Here is a 19,851-nt window from a genome sequence, read left to right as displayed (position 1 = left end):
CCAATGGAGACTACATTTGCTGTAGCAAATATGAGCAGTGTGTGGTTGAAAAGCAAACGAATTTGAAGGTAAAACACTCAGGCATCGAAGTCTGAAGGAGACCTAAACCACTTGTGAGGTAATATGTTGAATGGGTCTATCAATTCACTATTCATGTGGCCTATATTTTCAAACTATTTTCTTTGCAAGTCAGAGTCCACACATATTCAAAGAATCCAACAAGTAGCTTTTATTGTATTCTGCTGAAATACAATATTCATGAAATACATTAAATGGATGGTTGTACATTTTACTTCTCTCCACCACTGGGTAGAATAATTTTGCTGGGGTCATAGTAGTTTTCCTCTATCAGAGGCAAACCCTCCTTCTCTCGCTGCAGGATCACACGTTCAGCTTCCCTCCTGGCCCATTGACGCATCCTGGCACACATAGAAGCATTGGAGAAAAAAAACAGTGACATATTAAGAGGACCGGCCCATGCTAAGATATCCAGTGCTGCTACTACAAACCCAATTCCAATCAAGTTGGGATGCTGTTTAAAACATAAATAAAATCAGAATACAACGAATTGCAAATCATGTTGAACTGATATTTGAATAAATATACTACAAAGAGAAAATATTTAAGGTTTGAACTGATAAACTTGAAAATTGCATCCATAACAGTGTGGATGGTTCTTTTCCACTTGGCCCGGAGGACACAACATCCACACTTTCCAAAAACAATTAGAAATGTGGACTCGTCTGTGCTGTATGTTACACATAGAGTACATTTAACAATAAAGTTTATCCAATCCAATCGTCAGACCACAGAACACTTTTCCACTTTGCATATGTGAACATTAAATATCTTGTCTTTGTCGAGTATACAATTCAATACAGGTTGAACATGATCTGCAAATCGTTGGATTTTGTTTTTATTTATGTTTAGCACAAGGTCTAAACTTGAAATTGGGAATGTACAACACAAGACTTGGAACAAGGTTGAAATAAAACTGGAATATGTGAAAAGTCCTACCCATGGTCTGGTAAGTAGTGAATGAACGTTCCTCCAATGACAAGACACACAGAGATGCCAAAGAAGAAGGCCAGTCTCATATTCCATTGATCAACCACCGGGTCGCTAGAGAAGCCATGGTACTCTGGATTCTGTAAAAAAAAAAAACATAACGCCAAGAGTACAAATATCAGGTCGCATGTCTCAAGAGTGCCCAATTAAGCATAGACCAAATTCAATACAAAATTGAAATATGTTGACAATGCAATGACAATAAGGATTCTAATTCTAAATAAGCAATACATGTTCCATACATCTATGAGTTCAGTATTAACAATTTATGTCATCAGCCTTTGGTGTCTCTTGGGGACAATAGATGTGTCAGACACTGACCAATAGGTTAAGTCTTGAGGCAGAATGTGAATGAAGTTGCACAACTGCAATTTTATGCTTTTACTAGTCGCTCACCATGTATTCAATGTGAAGAGCGCCTGATTAAATGTAGTACAAAGGGACATATGGAAAAGGTATTTTCTCGACAATTTGTCGAGATGGAGGGGAATTTGGTGAGGTCATGCACCACATTGCTACATTAATCGACAAGTGTATTTTGGTGGCCTGTTTATGAAATGCTCCATCCATTTGTGAAAATGCATTGGGATTTCTTTGGGTGCGCACTTGAAAACCGCGAACAGAATTCGATTTTTATGAACAACTCGTAAGCAGGTGGAATGAGTATGTTTGTGTCAGGCAACGTGGCCCCAAATTGCTTTTATCCGCTTTAAGATAAGGGCGGTCACACTAGATCAAGAAGCAAGCGGCTGCTGGCCACCGAGGAAGGCTGAAGAAGTGATGGCCAAACTGTGGCAGGAAGGCACCTGTGAGATCCAGTCCAGCGTTTGTCTAAATCAGGCCCTCCATTGGCCAGGCAGTACGAAACATGACAAATTCCCCCTTAAAACGAGCACATCCCAACAAGGCAAGAAATATTCTCAAAAATAATTGTGTCGAAAGCACACCACAAAAACGTTATTAATTAAGCAACCGGTGAACTGTTTAAAATTATGACCCAAAAAAATCATAGGCCCTAAATGTCTCCTTTAATTGACATTTAAATGTGCCACTATACTCAGACTAGAAGTGACATCAAAATGAATGTGGAATCAGTGGCGGTTCTGGGGGGGGGGGGGGGGGGGGCAACGGGGGCCAGTGCCCCTGTAGCACAGATTCTGGCCCCCCCTGTGGCCCCCCCTCCGAGCGCAGATTACGCAGTCGTGCCGAGTTGCCGACGCAAAAGGTGGAACCAAAGCGCGTGATTTAACATTCTAGTCGGACCCTTTAGTGCACTGCGCCATTTAAAAATGAGCGGGAAAATGAGAAGCAGTCCGCAGAGAAGGAAATTACCACGACACGAGTGCTATTTGCGTGTGTGTGTGTGCGCGCGCGTGCGTCTCTGTGTGTGTATGCGCGTGTTTGTGTGTGCGTGTGTGTGTGTGTGTGCGCGCGTATGTGTGTGTGTGTGTGTAACTTTTTTAGTCTCCCTTTTTATTTAAATTTTTATTTAACAGGATCAATATATAAGACATTGCCTTTTAAAATTTGGATAATTATATGCATGTAAAACATCAGCTTCAGTGTATTTGCAATTTTTGTCCCCGGCAGGCTGGTACCATATCATCCCCTGGCTTGAATATTCTCAACAGACGTATTGTTACGCTTGCAGACATTTTAGCCCTCCTAATAATAATAATAATAATAATAATACATTTTATTTATAAGCGCCTTTCAAGACACCCAAGTCTGAAGAAATAAAAAGTCAAATAAGATTTCGAATCTGTCTTTTTAGTAGTAGTAGTAGTAGTAGTAGATTTTATTTATAAGCGCCTTTCAAGACACCCAAGGACACTTTACAATAACAAAAAACACAAAACAATACGGGTTGAGCAGCGGCAGCCAAAACGCGCCAGCGTTCACTCAACCCGAAAGTCAGAAAGCGATTTTCTAGCCCTGGGATGAATGTGCCCCCCATCAAAGCCCCTGGCCCCAGCCCGGCCCCCTCAGTGAAATTGATCCAGAACCGCCCCTGTGTGGAATGATGTACTGTACACATTAACTACGGCCTCGTTCACGACAGTCACAGCTAACAAAACAACGTCAACGAGAACATTATTAGTATCAATAGAGGCGCGAATCAAGATCAAGTTTATTGTAAGCGTGCAAAATCACAGGAACTCACCTTGACATACGGGCTGACCTCACCATGGCTGTCACTCGGTGCAGCCTGCTGCAGCTCGGTCACAGCAGTCGCACCGGCAGCGCCACTGGGCTTCGACTGGGACACGCAGCGAACCGGTACTCGATAACATAACCGTGGAAAAACTCGCCCAATTCGTGACAGCCGGCCCAACATTTTTGCCTTGTTTGTGAACGATATGGTTGCCCCGGAACGGGAAACAAAAGCTTCCGCCTGCGGCGGCACTTCTTCTTTGACGTACAATAGCTGGCTGCTCCGTCATCGATGTCTCATTACTGCTACCTTGTGGAGCCACACGCTCATTGCGACTCATTATTTTAGGTCGACGTATCGACCAGTTTCAATAGTCTCCTAAATGTAAATGAATTATTTGTGTCCTCATAGAATTACGGTTTATCCATTACGTTTACCATCCATTACCGTTTGTATTAAATAAAGAAAAAAACCATAATTTGAATACACAATTTAAATAGTCTACATTCAGATTCAGATCTTAAACATTCATGTTACGTTGAGTACAAAAGCCTGTTCACCCTTCACTCGAGGTTGACCAAAGGTCTCTGGCATGAAGCCCAAACCAACACTATAAAACTCAGGCTGGATCATGCACTGAAATATAGCCGTACTTTGCAGAGTGACAACAATTAAAGACAACGCCTCAGTTGAAGTTGGAACCTGAATACACCATCAAAAAATGAGACACCATGACACAAGGAAGATAAGGAGTCGAAAAACCGTCTGAAAAATCAAATACAGATTTTGATCAGGAGCATTGGCTCGGGTCTATATGCTAAGAAAACATTGACAACATTTTACAATAAAGTGGTATACAGTACTTCTTTTGGAAGTAACAATTATGATAGCAATATATGTATGCTTTTATTGAACTGTGCAGTAATGTAAAGCATTTTCACCATGAGTTGCAGAGAGTATTTATTCGTGCCAATTAAGCAATTGTATGTATATATACTGTAGGTAAAAAGTATAACTGCTTTGCAATTCTGTACTGTACCTAGATTTTCTTTTAAATAACAAAACGCACATATCACTGGCTCACGGTCCAGTCAGGTACCCTTTAAAATATTTATTATGCTAATGATACATGGAAGGGTTGGAAGGCAAGAGCAAATGTTAGCATAATAACAATGACAAAGAACATTCAAATTAAGAAAAACAAAGGCCTCAAAATAATAATAATAATAAAAAGAAACGTTACAAAAAAAAAGCACACTTCTGAAAAATACATTAATTCAAGTAGCTCACTGTTTGTGTAAAAAGGCCCCTCAGACCTTAATGTTGTGCATATAATCTAAATGCAAAACAGCTCAAAGGTGTATAAATACAGCCCATAGTTTTGGCATATAGTGTCATGTGCTCGAAGTTCCAAAACTAATAAAGGGGGGTGGGGGGAAATAACTGGCAGACAATCAACAGGACTTAAGTTGACGCTAGTAAATAGACGTTTCCATTTTATGTGTAAGAAAGAGTTCAACAGGGTGGACTCAATGAACATGTTCATTACTTGATGAGAAAAAGCAAGCAATATTATAACCCCAGGATACAACCGCAGATCATACTTTCTTATTGAAGATATACACTGACAGATAGATACAAGTAAAAAGTTGACCAAAAAGACATACAATAACCCTGCAAAAAAGAAAAAAAGTGTTGTTTCATTTTGATGGTATTTTAAGAGATTGTAGTTTCATTCTCGGGTCACACATCATCAACTGGGCCTAGCAATTCACAAACTTTTTGGCTGGCTAATTTGTTCATGGAACTACTCAGTTACTTGAAATACTGTCGAAACATAGCAGGTGTTATTTATTAAATCGTCCCAAGGGGCAGCAGTTTCTACATCATAGCAGGAGATATTTTTAGCACAGATGAAAATACACTTGAATGTTTCAGACTCCCAAGAGTGAGGCACTTCTCTAATAATGCAGCATCAAATGCTATGACGCGTCATACTATTAATCACACAGAAGCAACGACAGCAAAACATTGGCTTGGAGAGACGCAAACCTTTAGCAGCCTCGCTGGCAGCTTTCGATATGTGACAGAACTTATATAACACATTGACACATAAAAGTGGTTCTTTTGTTCAATTCGACTAAAATAAATAAATAAATCAAGTGCAAAATTGTTTCATCTCTTGAAATGGAGGACCATATAATTACATACTGTCAATTGCCCATTATTCATAAATAGTATGATTACAGTATATCATAATTCACCGGGACTCGATTAGAAATACAATTCCAGTTAGCTTTGAGTCATATTAAAGTCTCTTGAAGTAAATGGAGCACAGTTTCTTTAAAGCCTCTCTCATTCATTTGTTGTAGGCTTTTCACATTAAAAAGCAAGAATTCATTTGTCGTTGTGAACTTATCAAGGCAACATACTTAGGATAGATCTATTTTTAAAAAAAATCTTTGACATCATCGGCCCACTGAGGCTTCGCCATCTCTGTGTATAGCCCAGAGAGAAAACAAAAACTCAAGGACACCATTTTGTGTGCATATTCATATGCACGAGCACTTCAGAAAACACTATCAAAGCCTAACAATAGACTAAAAATAGAAATAATAAATCACAAGGAGGCTGAGTTTAAAAATGGCCAAAGTAAGATAAACGTGATGATATGACAGTCAGAAGACAAAGCAGATTTTAACATTGCTGAAAAGCTAGCCTGATTTTATTTTCTCAATAGAAACTGTAAGGGCAGCCGCTCCCTGTACGGAGGATCATTTTTTGTCTTATTTCAGGTTAATGACATTACTTCATTGGGGGACTATTGTATTTTTCTTTCTTTGTCCACACATAACTTGAATCTCAATACCATCATCATAATGACGGCAAAACGGTTGATATGCATGAAGTGGCTGGAGTAATGTTATTTCAAATTGATTATCCGGGCCACACTGTCAAAAACGGGGAAAGAAAAGACAGGGTGCATGCATTCTAAACTTTGAAGGATGCAGGAAAAGCTCTGTCCAAATACCTCCAAGCGGCGGCAATACAAATAACATGTTATGATCAGTCCTGGAATCATTCCTATATTGTACATAATCAAGCATGTAAGATACTTAAGTGCCCGATTCCGGAATGGGAGGCTGTTTAAAATAGTCCACGCCACTACTGGGCCACCTTGCTGCTGAGAAGTGTGAAGTCAGGGATACTTGTGCAAATCACATCTGTGAAAGGGAGACTTCAGCTGTTGGTGAAGGAATGGTCGTTGTCAGGTTGTAGGTTGAGTTCCGAGATGAGGACTGAGGAGATGATAAGGGGCTATAAATGGGGCGAGCAGAGATGGTTAAAGGTGGGGAGTACTGAGCAGCGGCGGCTGATATTGGAGAGTCTGAGCTAACCTCGTCCCCCTCCTCTGAGTCCCACACTTCACTCTGCAAGTAGTCTGCAAATAAGGCCTTGGCACGCTGCAGGATTCTGCTCAGGTTGTGGCGCCGCACGAGGCGATCAAAGTGCATCGCGAGCTCATTGTAATCCAGGCTGTTTTTGATGATGTGATCGCGGTGTTCCAGCAAGATGGACAAGCACAAAAAAAGCATGAAAGGATTGCCTTTTCCAAACTCTTGGGGAGGCGGCAGAGAACACGGTTTGATGCCGCTCTCCAGTTTGGCGGAAGTGTCCATGTGAGTAGCTGTGGTGTTTGAGGGCTTGTTGCTGGGAGAAAGAAGGTTATTGGAGGAGGACCTGGAGCCGGGCTGTGAAGGACCTCTTCCAAAAGGCAAAATTGGTGAAGAGAGAAAAGATCGATTTGGAGCATGGGCATGAGCTGTTGCACACGTTTTTACAGCAGGGCTTGTCAAGTTCAACCCCGTACTCCTGAGCAATTGTGCCGAAGATGTGATGACTTTTGGGACAGTTCTTGATAAGGCCTCTCTTCCGCTGGTTGCGAAACCGAATGTTGGGGCGGAGTCAGATGGAGCGAGTGACCAACTGGAAGGTAAGACTGAAGACGAATGAGATACAGCGCTACTGTTGAAGATTGGCGGGAGAGGAGGTGATGATCCTGGTGAAAAGCCATTGCTGTAGCATTTTATAAGTGGCGTTTGTTCTTCGGGATCCTCCTCGCTCTCAGTGGTGGACTGACGAATTGGAATGCGTGACAATGACCGTGCATCAGTCAACCCCTGTTGCTGCTTCGTATCCTTCTTCTCAAAGCTATTTTCAGTTGGGGCAGCATAGTATTTAAACTCACCAAAACTCTCCTCAACAGAAGGAGACACAAAACCTGCCTGACCCACACTCACTTGAGGCGTGCGTCTGTCACTACCAGGTCCGCTTTTCTGACAGTCTTTCGTGACAGCATTCCAATCGACATCGGTTTCTTCTCTCGATGGCCGAAGCATATGTTGTCGACGTTGCTTCTCTTTTATTTGCCAGTCGCGCCCAGGGCGACTGCCACTGGGCGCGTCCCTGTCAGCGAAACGTGTTTTATCAGTCTGTACTGGTGGTCCAAGCAGCTCCACTTCAGTTTCAGGTGGGTCCGGGGGCAGCGAACTCCACGTAACCTCGAGCATTCTTAGCGCATCATCAAAGGCAAACTCTCGCTTGAGCTCCAGAAGTAACCAGCGGTAGCAAAAGAAAAGGTCGTCAGCTCCACGGGAAACCAGATATGAGTAGAATTCATAATCTGAGTACTGCAGAAGCAATTTTAGATGGTGGAACTTAATGGACATAAGCTGTCCATCAGGTCGGAAATTGCCCTCCAAGCGTTTCATAATGCCGCAAAAACAAATGAAGGCATGCGCTTCATTATCCATCACAGCCAGTATAGGAGAAGCGATGTCACTCATTCCTTGACAGTATGATATCTGAAAAGCAAGCCATACACAAAGTTCAGAACGCGCATTAACAATTCACAGAAACAATCAAAAATGGGCAATTTTGTTCAAATGGAAACTCCGGATTACGGTAGTTCAGTTTTGAATAATATTTGCCTGTGAATGTTTGTCTAAACAAGTCTCATCCTAATCTGATCCACGCACTCAAATTTAACATGCAAATTTGCTTCCCCCCTAAAATGGTTTGGGTTCCAAACCTTATTTACAGAATTCTAAATGGACACATTCAATGTAAAGCCCCCCCCCCCCCCCTAAATAATGCTATAAACAAACACCTGTGGGTGAGTGATGGCGAAGGTAGTAAGCAAGTCTGTGAGAGCGGTCAAATGTGGACTGTCTTCTGAGCCTGCGTAATATGGATGGGCACGGTCTGTCCTTAAAACGTCTTTGAGTACATTTCCCCGGATAAACTCAATATCCTCGTGACTGACGTGGGCCGTCCATTCTTTCTTCAACTGGTCGTACTCTCTCGTCTTTCGCTTCATGTAGTCCATTCGTTCCTGTCCACTTAGTCCGTCCGGATAGACGTTAAGGAGGTAGCGCCAAACAACCTGAAAACAACAGAAGAAAATGTCATTCAGAAGAATGCAACACAACCATCCAATTTCCCAAAAAATGAGACTTCCGTGTTATGAAGGCCATGGAGGCTTAGACTAAAATTAAAAAGCCCTGCAAACAAGCCAAAAATGTCCCCCGAGTTCAGATTGTTAACTCTGCTCCCAAGACAGTAGCACTGAACTCAACATTCAAAATGCTACAGTAATTGTACTAAAAACATAACATACAATTTCACTACAATACCCATCCGGGTCACCAGGTCTATTTTAATGGTCCTTTGATACAATTACGGTAATTTTTTTTTGCAGGTTAAGAGTTGAACATTTTCCCCAAATTCTTTGCAAGAAGAAGCACTGGGAAGTCTTTGCTTATATGTTTTAGCAGATTAATGAAGCCACACCTTGCGCAGTGAAGGTTCAACACCACCGTGGTAGATCCGCAGCCTTAGTTCCTCTGGTCTTGTCAACTGTCCTTGACCATTGAGATAACTGTGAAACTCGGTATCACTCAAAGGGGGCTTGAAAGGCTTGATTTCCTCCCCATAAGACCAGCTGAAGGCCTGCTGGACTCGTGTCAGTGTCCGGCCGACCTAAATACAAATGCATAAGAACCCTATGAGAATGGAGACGGACTGTATGTAAGTTATAGGCTTGGATAAGCTCGGTTAAAAATGTACCTGAGACATTAGAGACTGGGTGAAAGGAAGTGCTGCAGTTGCCAAAGACCTGGTCCTCTCTGCAAGGAGCTGCTCAGAGCCAATCACATCTTTGGGGCTGATGATATCCCAGTCCTCCATCACAGGACCTCAAATTGGACCAACAGTGAAACATCGTTAATACATTTGCAGCAAACACTGACGACACATCTACCGCATTTGATTTTAATACTTCATAAAAGATTGATACGGAGCAACTTTTGTCAATCAAGCAGTCCAGAGGTACCCAACACAGAGTCTTTGTTCGGCCCTAGGTGGGTTCCATCTCCTTTGTTTTATGCAAGTTCAATGGTTGCAAAAATCTGAAGTTGATTACATTGACGAGGATAACTCGAAACTTATCTTTGGTGACATCACTCCTGGAACTTTTCTGACACGCAATGTATCATCAGCCTCCTGTCACCCCCCTCGTGGTACCGTAACATCAATATACAGTAACAGCATACAACATTTTCAAACATGAAAGACTGAAGAGAGGCTTGCCTGAGTGTGTTACATTTCAACACCAAACATTTCTGACCTTAGTCTGGTTTCAGAAAGCATTTCAAGCTGGAGTAATTTGCGTAAATCTGTCATTTCTTTATGTGTGAGTGGAATAATGTGGAGGGCTGGGGTGTTATTTGTGTTCTTACTGTCTTCTGAAGGTTTCACGTCCATCTTGAGTTGTAGATATGGTTTGGCCGCACTGGCAAATGCAACATCCAAATCCCCATCAGATGTTAAAGTCAGGTACACCTCTGCAACGCTGACACCTCGAGACATGTAACTGATCTCAAAATTCCGCCTCCTGGTTTACGAAAACAAGCAACATTTTGGCATATTGCAAACAGATTTACTTGGTACTTTTCAAGTCACAAACATTTTAGTCATGGGGACCAGACTTACCCGTTCAAATCAAAAGCTTTAATTAGAATATGCTGCAGCACCTCCAATGATGTAATTTGAGGATCAACAGCAAAGGATCGAAACTCCACAGGAAGTGCTCCATCACATTTCTGAAATACATTAGAGTGCATCACAAATTTATAACCAAAAGATCACAGGGATGTAAACATATGAATATCCTGCGATACATAACTAAAAAAGTAAGGTTGTACATAATGGAATTGTAGACTTTTTGACAAAACATAATATCAAAGTTTGTGTAGCTTTATATTTAGTGTTGATAAAGGGATGAATACAGTATTCTGCATTGCACGAGAGGCACTTCATTTATTGTAAGTATAAACAAAAGCAGGCAATGAATTTTTAATAAGATTCATTTGCATTGTATCCTGTAACAACATTGGCGTTGATAGACAATATCAATTTGTAATTCCAATAAGTATCTTTGTTTAAGAAACTCATGATAAATAGGTACTGGAAAAACAAGTTTCTAAAAAGCTGCCGTGATGAAAATGGGGAGGGGGGGGGGGGGCGAAACAGGTTGGGACATATTTTTGTAGTGATAATAATGGAAGAGACGGGATAAGATTGTTTACTGGACGTCCAAAACTAAAAAGATTTAGCTCTGCATCGAAAACGCCTTAATAATTATACTGCTGCAGCTTCTTCATTTGACGTTACAAAGAGATGCACAGCGCAGGTGAACACGCGTGTTGTTGTGCGTACTAGGTGACGTCATCCTGGACTGCTTTGACGTTTGTGCTCAAGCAGGGTGGTAATTCGTGCCGTATGTTTTTTTACATTGGACAGACGTTGTCATGCATGTTAAGGTATACATGCACAATGATCTCTCAAAATAACATGATGTCAAAGCACGCCGGCGATGACATAAAATCATGATAGATACGACCTCTGTCTCTGACATGTAATTGGAATGATCGAATGCCGTTTACACGTGACGAAGTCCCACAATATGTATATGGAGAATTAAAATATAGACTGCCCAAAAAAACATTTTCACACAGCAACAGCAGGATTGTCACTAACTAGGCAACATACCTTCACTTTGACCCGAACTACCCCTCTATCCTCGTCGCTTGCCATCTTTACAATTCGGTTTTGGATCAACGTGGCTCGTGGATAAATATCCTTCTCACATCTACAGCAACATAATGATCAATAACATGATCAGGTTAGCCGAATGATTCCCCTGGTGTTCTTCTTTGGTTTTCCGTTCATAAAAGACCTTCACATTGTAATACTGCCATCTATTGGTCATCTTCTATATTGCTGTAATTTTCCCAAACTCTCATCGAACTGCTTCAAAACAAAAGAGGGGGTGCGAGCCTATTTGCTTAATACCCTTAACGAGAGACAAAACTACTCTCTCTCTTTGATTTTTCTATTTTTTTTAAAGTCCCTCAAAAGTGTTTTAATAATTCCATGCAACCATTCCGCAACTTTAGTCATGAGACCGAGATGCTGATGCATGCTGGGAAAAGTAGTTATTTCCCCCCCACTTGTTTGTATAATCATTTGGGCCAAAATACTTCATCTCCCAGAAAGCCACTTTTTTCTTTCTTTTTTTTCATTATCACGCTATTTTCTATACTTTTCCACGGAAGAAAGCATTCACTTGTCAAAATTATCGAACTTATTGAACTTGACGCGTAAAACTGTTCATTTGAGACTGGGGCAGGAGCAGATTTGTTTAGTATAAATAATACGCCTCTTTTCACTCGGAGAACATAATGAACGTGAGAGGCGAGATTCTGCTCGCGAACAAGTAGCTAAATGCTAGCCGATTGAGGCTTGTTCTGCTGCTGTTTGGCCACCATGGAGAAGTCACACTTCACTCATTGACTGCTTGGTCAACAAGCTGCACGCTTTTGATGCAGTACTTGAATCCCGCGCCTTAAATTAAAACACCCGACATGGAGGAAGTTGACAAAATCTTGATACTCGCCCTAAAACAAGTCGGCACGTAAGTACTTGCTGTCGTTAGTGTGTTAATGACAGATGGATTGATAGATACCTTATTCGCCCACAGGGAACATTTACTGTTCCATTAGTCTAGTCTCCACAATTAAAACAATACAACGTAAAGCAGGCAAGCAAAAAAATTCATTTATTCACGTCGTTTTTTAATCAAAGGTAGAATAAGGTGTAGAATAGAAATGTGATTGGTGACATGAGAATAAAGTTTTATATTTGTTTATGTCAATTGTTGGCAACAAAAACGTTTACAGTATTTTACTTTGTCAGTCAATCAGACAGACTGTGTCTGGGTAATGGCCATCATATGATCAAACATGTGGATGGATGACTGTTAGTTTGCAGTTCACATTCCAATGCATTTGTTCTGCTTCTTGTAGAGAGCTGAGTGAGGAGATTGGTAGTGTCAAAGAATTCACCAGTGAACTTATAGTGGAGGCGGTGGTGAGATGTATCCGGGTGATCGATCCCGGGTTGGGCAGCCCGCTGCCAACCTCCCTCCCGCCTGGCATGTCTGCCCGCTTCAGGGTGGGGATGAGCCTGGCACAGGCATGTCAGGTAACAGCACCCATGACTTACTGATTTGTGTAGCAACTCTTTTTTTAAGTGAGCAAGGACAGAGGTTTTTTTGGTGTGTGTGTGTGTGTGTGTGTTTGGGGGTCAAAAAGCTGTTGTCGCTGAACACCTGACCGAATAAAAAAATTTCAAACTTGTTTGCAGGACATTGGTTATAAAGGCGAAATAGGTTATCAAACCTTCTTGTACAGCAGTGAGACAGAGATTCGCTCCCTTCTCATGTTCCTTGTGGAGAAACTGCCCAGAGAAAATGCTGAGGCCTCGGATCAGCCAACAGGTACAGGACACGGACTTATATTTGAATGGACTAACGATGCCGCTTACTCGCCGTCGGGAGGAGTGAAGCCACCAGTGGCCATCCTAGGTTGCCAACCACTAAGGCCGCCTACCCGCCAAGTCATTGGTGGAGAAACATGTGTTAATTACCTCCACGGTTATATAACAGTGGGGTAGAAGTGCAGAACAGCTTGCTCACATGCAGATTTTCAGAAATAGGCAGATCACGAAAGATTTACTTGGTTGTTTAATTTCACATGTGATGGGTGGGCAGGCACTCTGGACACTGTTTACTGTGTATCCCAGTACAAACAATTTAAAAAAATATATCAAATTTTCATAATATGTTCCATTTTAGGAATATATTGCCACAACAGCCATTATTAGACTACTTGTCCACATTCTTGGTATGGCTAATAATTTTAATGCTTTGTTGACATTTTAAGGAGTCAGACAATTTTTTTTCCTACAGGCAAATCAGCCATTCTTCAGAGAGCTATTGCTGCTGCTATTAAAGCCCAGCTGGTAGAACCTTGGCTCCCTCCAAACTGCAGGCTACCACTCCATGGTGAAACACAAGTAAACTCTTAAACACAAATAGAATTGCACTTTACTGTCAGGTTTGCAATTATGATATGGGCAGGAGGGTGAATCAGTACAGTGGGCACACTCTTATTCTTGCTACTTTATGTTCACCACTATAATGGGGTTCAGACAATGTGCCATCACTTTAAAAGCTTTTTAAAGAAATCATGCATGTTGTGTGTGCTTTTCTGCCCATAGAGTTTAGGTGTAATGCACAGCTTCCACAAGCAGCCCCTCAGTTTACCTTACTGTATTAAAGATCCAGGGAAGAAATCACTGAAAGGTAGGCAGAAATTTGTCACGACTGGTTTATGATTAATTGTCTGTGGGATTTTTTTTTTCTGACAGATTTTGTTCCACACATCCATTTTATTTTGACCTCTAAAAACGACGTTTAGTTGAAGCTTACTTTTAAATAAAATAGTCAATGTCTATTTGAGTGCTTCTCGTATTCTTGAAAGCGGAATTTAAATGATCCAACCGAAGTGAACCAAAAATGCAGTGTGCACCTGTGTTCCCGCATCATTTTATTGCGTGCATTGTCAGAGGATTGTGAAGGTGTGTTAGGATTCACCACTTGCTGGTTGCCAACACTTTGTCTACATACTTTGAGATGAATTTATTTTAATGCTCACTTGTGCTCTTATATGACGTTTCTTGATTGTATTTCACCATGTATTACAACTGAATTGAAGCGTGTACCATGGTTTCAGAGGTGAAAGACTACCAGCGAGATTTTCTTCCTCCTGTGACTGCTCAGCTCGCCCATAATGCCGCCGTGGCAGCGTCCTTACTGGAGCAGCACACAGCCGAGCTCAGTGTGGCGCAGGAATGGTACAATGAGTGGAACAGCCAGGGACTCCTGTCTCGTCTTACTCCACAGGTAAATCATTTGTTTTTCTTGCTACTGAAATATGTCAAAACATGTAGAAACATGATTCCAACTCCAGACCACATGGCTATCCCATGCTTTGTTAAAACCCTTTCATAATTTTTTTTTAAACAATAGGTGCCAGGGTACTTCCAGTTGGAAGAAATGGATTGAGTACTGTAAACTTAAATTCAAATTTTTTTCATCCAGCGGAATGTTTGGGTGAGGAGGATTAATCGAGCCGATATTGTAAAATAGTTGTACAGCTAATCTTGCAAGAGGCTGTCGCCGCTTCTAAAGGGACAGACCCTAAACAAAACATCCATCATTGGGTTTGTGGAAGTCATTTTGTCACACTTGTTTGCCTGGGTTTTCTTCGAGTCATATAGCAAAACACAATGGTTAGCCTACTAACCAAAATCAGCTCCATTTCATGTTATTCATTCCACTGTCAAAAAGTACGCCTTATGCAACTAGTCTGAGTTTAGTCTAGTTTGAGTTTACATTATGTCTATTTTAAAATCAAATATAAATTAGAGCCAGTATTCTGTCTTTCTCCCAAGGAACATCAGATGGAATGTCATCTTCTGGACTGACATATGAACAACGGCAATAAACTCAAACTGCAAGCCAGTTACCCTGTTTTTTTCCCCCAGTTGGTCATATTACATGTATGGATTTGTGCATGAGTGTTTCCATATGAAAAAGTTGTTTTTTACCCTCCAGAAGTATGTGTGACGTCATGGTGGAAATGTTTTAATATGAACATTTCCTGTACGCACTCATATTTGCTGCAACAATTGTCTCCTTTCACCCAGGACTACAGAGCCCGAAAAGTGACTCGGCTGCGTAAACGTATTGAGGAGCAGTTACGCTCTGCTGCCCTTCCCCCCACGGAAAGTGCCTTTGGTGGTCTTGGCGCCACCTCTGATTTGTCTGACATACTGCAATCCTGCAGGGGGTCTGCTGCTTCTGCCCACACCCTGACGAAGGGCTCTCACTTCACTCACTCCCAGAAGTTCACTTTTACACAAGTGCGTACGCCTGGCAGTGCAGAATGAAAACAACAAATGGTGGAGAATTATTCAACATTTGTGCGTGTTTGATCAGGAGACGGAAGCAGCGCCAACCCCTGTGCGGCGGACAGATGATAACCACCACAGTCAGCAGGAGGAGCTAGCGTCTTTGCAGCAACAGTTTCAGCAGCTATGCAGTGATGTGGACCAACTAACTACTGAACTGAAGCACCTGAGTGTCACTAATGCTCAGGTAGCAGCGGCCCCTTCACTCTCTGCCCCGAAACGAATACCCATTCATTGATTCATCATGTAATGATGTCATCCAACCGATAATGACAGAAAATGCACGCCTCATGGTTTTTTTCCCGCTTTGTCTGTCAGAATATAATTCAACATATAATATAACCTCTTTTACTCAATACGGAGATGAGTGTTGATATCTTCAATACCGTCCGTCTTCTAAAGGAGTTTGAGGGTTATTCAAAATAGATTATTTGCTCCTTGTACTGGTTTCTTTTGGACATATAACTCGGATATCTTACCTGTTCTGTAATAGTCACATCCACTTTGAGGGTTTCCCAGATCGAAAAATAATTGTAAACATGTTTACTGACTTAACTCTGTGTAGTGGCCACTGACTGAGGAACATGATCAAAATCACATAAGTGGGCATTTTGAGTCTGGTTCTAATGTTACATTATTGGACTTAGAATTCTGATGCTGTGTTTCGGAGAGTGAAATCCATAAACAGGCCTTCAGACTAAAGATCTCATCTGGATTTATCTGTGTAGGTACTGGATGAGTTCAAGCAGCGAGAGCGGCAGAACAACGAACTGGAAGAAAAACTCCAGCTGAAAAAGAAAACCGTTGATCTGTTACCAGATGCTGAGAACAACATAGTGAAGCTTCAGGTCAGTGAGATTAGTACAAATGGATTTCTTCAAAAGCACCAGTGCCTTTCAATTGATCGCGGCCTTCTGCTGCAGGCTCTGGTGGAGGCCAGCGCTCAGCGGGTGGTGAATCTGGCCTCTCAGTGGGAGAAACACCGGGCACCACTCATTGATGAACACCGCAGGCTTAAAGAAATCTGCAGTAATCAGGATGTAAGTATGCACAGGAAAATAATAGTCATAATTGAATTCAAAAAGATTGTATGTGCAATAGTTATTTTTTTCTGCATTTTTCACAGATGGAATCATCCAAAAAGCTGTCTGAAATCAAGGTTCTACATGACAAAATTCGCCTGTCAACAGAGGAGGCCAAGAAAAAAGAGGAAATCCACAAACAGCTGGTAATCTGAGTATAAAAAAAATAGCGATATAATCTCTACATTTCTTTTTGCAACTGGATGTGTTATTTACAGTAAAACAACTCACTTTATGATTGCGTACTGTGTGACGAAAATGCGAACATTTTCTATTTGCATTGCCGTTTCCTCACGATAGGTAACAGAGTTAGAAAGCCTTCCCAAGGATGTGTCTCGGGCATCTTACACACAGAGGATTCTCGAGATTGTGAGTAACATCAAGAAACAGAAGGAGGAAATCACTAAGGTAAGATTTGGCTGGCAACATCTTTCTAAAGAAAAGCAAACGAAAATGTTGAGCTCTCATTGGCTAACTTTGTGCAAACTTCTTAAGTGCTTTTAAGCGTGTGCTTGAGTTGCTCGTGGACTTAAAAAGATATGATGCTCGTAGCTTCTCATGCTGACCAGAAGCGCGATGCTCTCAATTAATGTCAGCATTCACGGTGACGTTGGTGGTTGAGTTTTGACAAGGAAGAGGGGTTTTTGTTTAGATTTATTGATTCAGTAATATTTTAGTGATCAAATGTCGTTTCTCTCTAGTGTGGCAATTTTCGGAACGTAATGATGCTTGCCTCCTACGTGAACCCATTTCGTCCTTTCCCCATCACAGATTTTGTCTGACACGAAAGAACTACAAAAAGAGATCAACAGCCTCACAGGAAAACTGGACAGGACTTTTGCTGTGACAGATGAGCTTGTCTTTAAGGTCCTTAAAACACATGTTCCTTTTTCTGGGCTTTTGTTAGTAATCGTGTCTTAATTCTAGTGATGACTTGGAGCAAAATGCCAAACTCCAATGTCTAATAGGTGTCGAATGGAATTTAAGAAGCAGTTTGAGACATTTAAACATTTTGTCTTGGTAAAATCTTTAGACGCATTTTAGTTTCTTTTGCTAACTTGCATAAATTGGAAAAATATTTTTATATTTTTTTACCACTTCCAGGACGCCAAAAAAGACGAGTCGGTCCGCAAATCCTACAAGTATCTGGCTGCCCTACATGAAGTACAATTAAACATTCAATTTCCTCTACTGCAATTATTTTTCCACGCTCCTTTGCAATACGTATCATATTTTTCTGTTTCCCTCTCTTGTGTAGAACTGCATTCAATTGATCCAAACCATCGAGGACACTGGTACAATCCTGAGAGAGATACGAGATCTAGAAGAGCAGGTAGGAAAAAAAAATTGTGTGTGTGTGTGTATATATATTTTTTCAACTCAAACAACAGAGAGAGAGGGTTGGGGGGGGGCTATACTGGATTGGCTGTCGCACTGGTGTGGTCATCAGAGCCTCATGCTTCGGGAAAGAAATTGCCAACAAGTGCCCTGGGCAAACATGTCAGGCCGCATGCGTTCCTTCAGAGAAGCCATCTTTTCTGCAGTTTGTTGTATTCCTGCGGCCCCCTCCACCTTTCCTACTTAGCTGGCTTGTGTCCTGGTGTCTCCGCACTCGTTATACTGTGTATCAAGAAGTGTACTTACCCCTCTGTGTCCTAATCCCTCTTAATTTAGTTTTTTCAGTGATTTTTTCAATTGATTTTTTTTCTCATTTGTCCACAGATTGACACAGAAAACAGTAACAAAACTGTGGCAAATCTGGAGAAGATTCTAGAAGACTACAAGGCTATTCGACAAGAGAATTCTGCACTTGCTGCCAAGGTTAGAGAGGGCTGATGCTGAGCTACCTACTGATGTCCAATCTAAAGAACAACTGTTGTTACTCTAAACATGACTGAAATCAGTCTTAGACCGAAAGAATTTGTGTTCATGAACACCTCCCGCCTGCTGTGGTAATTGGGAGCCGCTTTTCTTCAAAAAGCTCAAACGGTATTTGTACCACAGTAACTAAATAAGCATTTTTAATATGTAATAACGATCGTGATGCCTGATTTCTCATGTTGTTCACATCTGCGGCTAAACATGCCTGAGTTTCCAAAACACACACTGGTTACCGAAACAACTTCAGACAAAAATAATAATAAATGAAAACCTATTAAATGAGCTAATGAAAGTCAGGCACCAGCAATCACGCTCACTTGTTTCGATTTGCCATTCCAATCCTTACCTAAATCAAGATCAACAGCAAAAGGTGCCAAACCTTCCTCCTTAGTTCAAGGGCCATTGTCATGATTGTTAAAAAAAAATGGGGAAAAAATAGCATGTATTTGATTGCATTTTTTTTTTTATATAACAAGCACCCTCGTAATTTCCAGAATGAGCTGGATTTGAACTGAATGTTGAATGAATGCTATTTGAATGTGTCATCTTGATCTATTATTAAAAAAAAAAGTATCTATTGTTAAAAAAAAAAAAAAAAAAAATTCAAGTGTTTTTGACATTTATTACCAGTTCCCACAAACACATTCAGCCGTCGTCGCACATGATTCTGCTCCAAACTTTAAGGTTCAGAAATGGTTGAGTCAGCACATGGAGCTCGCACGACATCACAGTCACGTATGTTGAAATAGTGACATGCGGCTAACTGAGATTACCGATAGTGTTAAGGAGCTTAGACCTGTTTACTGAGTGCCGTATTGACTCACACCATGTCAGGTCCTGGTGAAAGTAAACACACTCTGCTAGTCATGAGAAGTCCTCATATCCTTGTTGTCCATCTAACCTTTAAATGTTGGAAGTGATTCAGCAATAGCTTACTTTTCCTAAACTGTATTTGTGTTTTAAGGCGCAACCTGCATGATTTCAAATTGAAGTAGTCGTGTAAAATTATCTGTGATACATCCAAATTATGGATAACAGGTTTTAGAACACATTTTTAAGACCTGTTTTTTGATTTTGAAAAAAAAAAGTCATACTGCATATACATCCTTGGAACTTGTTAGATTTCTTGCAGTTTGAAAAGTCAGTCATGGCCTCGTAAAATAGATTCTGGTCCAACCAGAAACTTCTGCAGGAGATCTTCAGGCTTTCATTGGCAGAAGAATTGTT

At 41.2% G+C, this 19,851-nt stretch overlaps 3 protein-coding genes across 3 annotated transcripts; 1 reads left to right on the top strand and 2 right to left on the bottom strand.

Annotated features, from left to right (window-relative positions):
- Positions 1 to 205: 205 nt before the first annotated feature.
- On the bottom strand, positions 206 to 3,464 carry ndufb11 (NADH:ubiquinone oxidoreductase subunit B11). The gene is made up of 3 exons (XM_086129877.1): positions 3,233 to 3,464; positions 1,018 to 1,148; positions 206 to 419 (listed from the first exon to the last, which is right to left on the bottom strand). The coding sequence occupies exons 1-3, from the start codon at positions 3,404 to 3,406 to the stop codon at positions 290 to 292; spliced, it is 435 nt and encodes a 144-aa protein (XP_085986003.1). The 5' UTR covers positions 3,407 to 3,464; the 3' UTR covers positions 206 to 289.
- An 855-nt stretch (positions 3,465 to 4,319) lies between these two features.
- Positions 4,320 to 11,486, bottom strand: tbc1d25 (TBC1 domain family, member 25). The gene is made up of 7 exons (XM_086099481.1): positions 11,336 to 11,486; positions 10,277 to 10,386; positions 10,024 to 10,178; positions 9,353 to 9,480; positions 9,077 to 9,265; positions 8,394 to 8,669; positions 4,320 to 8,088 (listed from the first exon to the last, which is right to left on the bottom strand). Exons 1-7 carry the CDS (start codon positions 11,378 to 11,380, stop codon positions 6,442 to 6,444), a joined length of 2,550 nt encoding a protein of 849 aa, XP_085955607.1. The 5' UTR covers positions 11,381 to 11,486; the 3' UTR covers positions 4,320 to 6,441.
- Positions 11,487 to 11,852: 366 nt separating this feature from the next.
- On the top strand, positions 11,853 to 19,216 carry ccdc22 (CCC complex scaffolding subunit CCDC22). Its single transcript, XM_086099376.1, has 16 exons — positions 11,853 to 12,260; positions 12,652 to 12,829; positions 12,992 to 13,124; positions 13,596 to 13,702; positions 13,907 to 13,991; positions 14,422 to 14,591; positions 15,398 to 15,613; positions 15,690 to 15,848; positions 16,390 to 16,509; positions 16,585 to 16,701; positions 16,788 to 16,889; positions 17,044 to 17,151; positions 17,515 to 17,610; positions 17,848 to 17,907; positions 18,002 to 18,076; positions 18,466 to 19,216. Exons 1-16 carry the CDS (start codon positions 12,211 to 12,213, stop codon positions 18,577 to 18,579), a joined length of 1,890 nt encoding a protein of 629 aa, XP_085955502.1. The 5' UTR covers positions 11,853 to 12,210; the 3' UTR covers positions 18,580 to 19,216.
- Positions 19,217 to 19,851: the final 635 nt, after the last annotated feature.

Source organism: Hippocampus guttulatus, chromosome 1 (assembly GCF_054856545.1).
Source record: "Hippocampus guttulatus isolate MCC_2025c chromosome 1, RoL_Hgut_1.0, whole genome shotgun sequence".
In the NCBI taxonomy this organism is placed as follows: Eukaryota; Metazoa; Chordata; class Actinopteri; order Syngnathiformes; family Syngnathidae; genus Hippocampus; species Hippocampus guttulatus.
This window is presented reverse-complemented; position numbering and strand designations above follow the sequence as displayed.

Excerpts from the sequence above, each read along its gene's own strand:
- ndufb11 (XM_086129877.1), bottom strand. The coding sequence starts at position 3,406 with ATGTTGGGCCGGCTGTCACGAATTGGGCGAGTTTTTCCACGGTTATGT. Across the intron at positions 1,149-3,232 it reads AGGTCAGCCCGTATGTCAAG|AATCCAGAGTACCATGGCTT; the intron begins GTGAGTTCCTGT and ends TTTTTTTTACAG. Across the intron at positions 420-1,017 it reads CACTACTTACCAGACCATGG|GATGCGTCAATGGGCCAGGA; the intron begins GTAGGACTTTTC and ends TATGTGTGCCAG.
- tbc1d25 (XM_086099481.1), bottom strand. The coding sequence starts at position 11,380 with ATGGCAAGCGACGAGGATAGAGGGGTAGTTCGGGTCAAAGTGAAG. Across the intron at positions 10,179-10,276 it reads AAAGCTTTTGATTTGAACGG|GAGGCGGAATTTTGAGATCA; the intron begins GTAAGTCTGGTC and ends TTCGTAAACCAG. Across the intron at positions 8,089-8,393 it reads TCGCCATCACTCACCCACAG|ATATCATACTGTCAAGGAAT; the intron begins GTGTTTGTTTAT and ends CTTGCTTTTCAG.
- ccdc22 (XM_086099376.1), top strand. The coding sequence starts at position 12,211 with ATGGAGGAAGTTGACAAAATCTTGATACTCGCCCTAAAACAAGTCGGC. Across the intron at positions 13,992-14,421 it reads AGGGAAGAAATCACTGAAAG|AGGTGAAAGACTACCAGCGA; the intron begins GTAGGCAGAAAT and ends CCATGGTTTCAG. Across the intron at positions 15,614-15,689 it reads AGAAGTTCACTTTTACACAA|GAGACGGAAGCAGCGCCAAC; the intron begins GTGCGTACGCCT and ends GTGTTTGATCAG.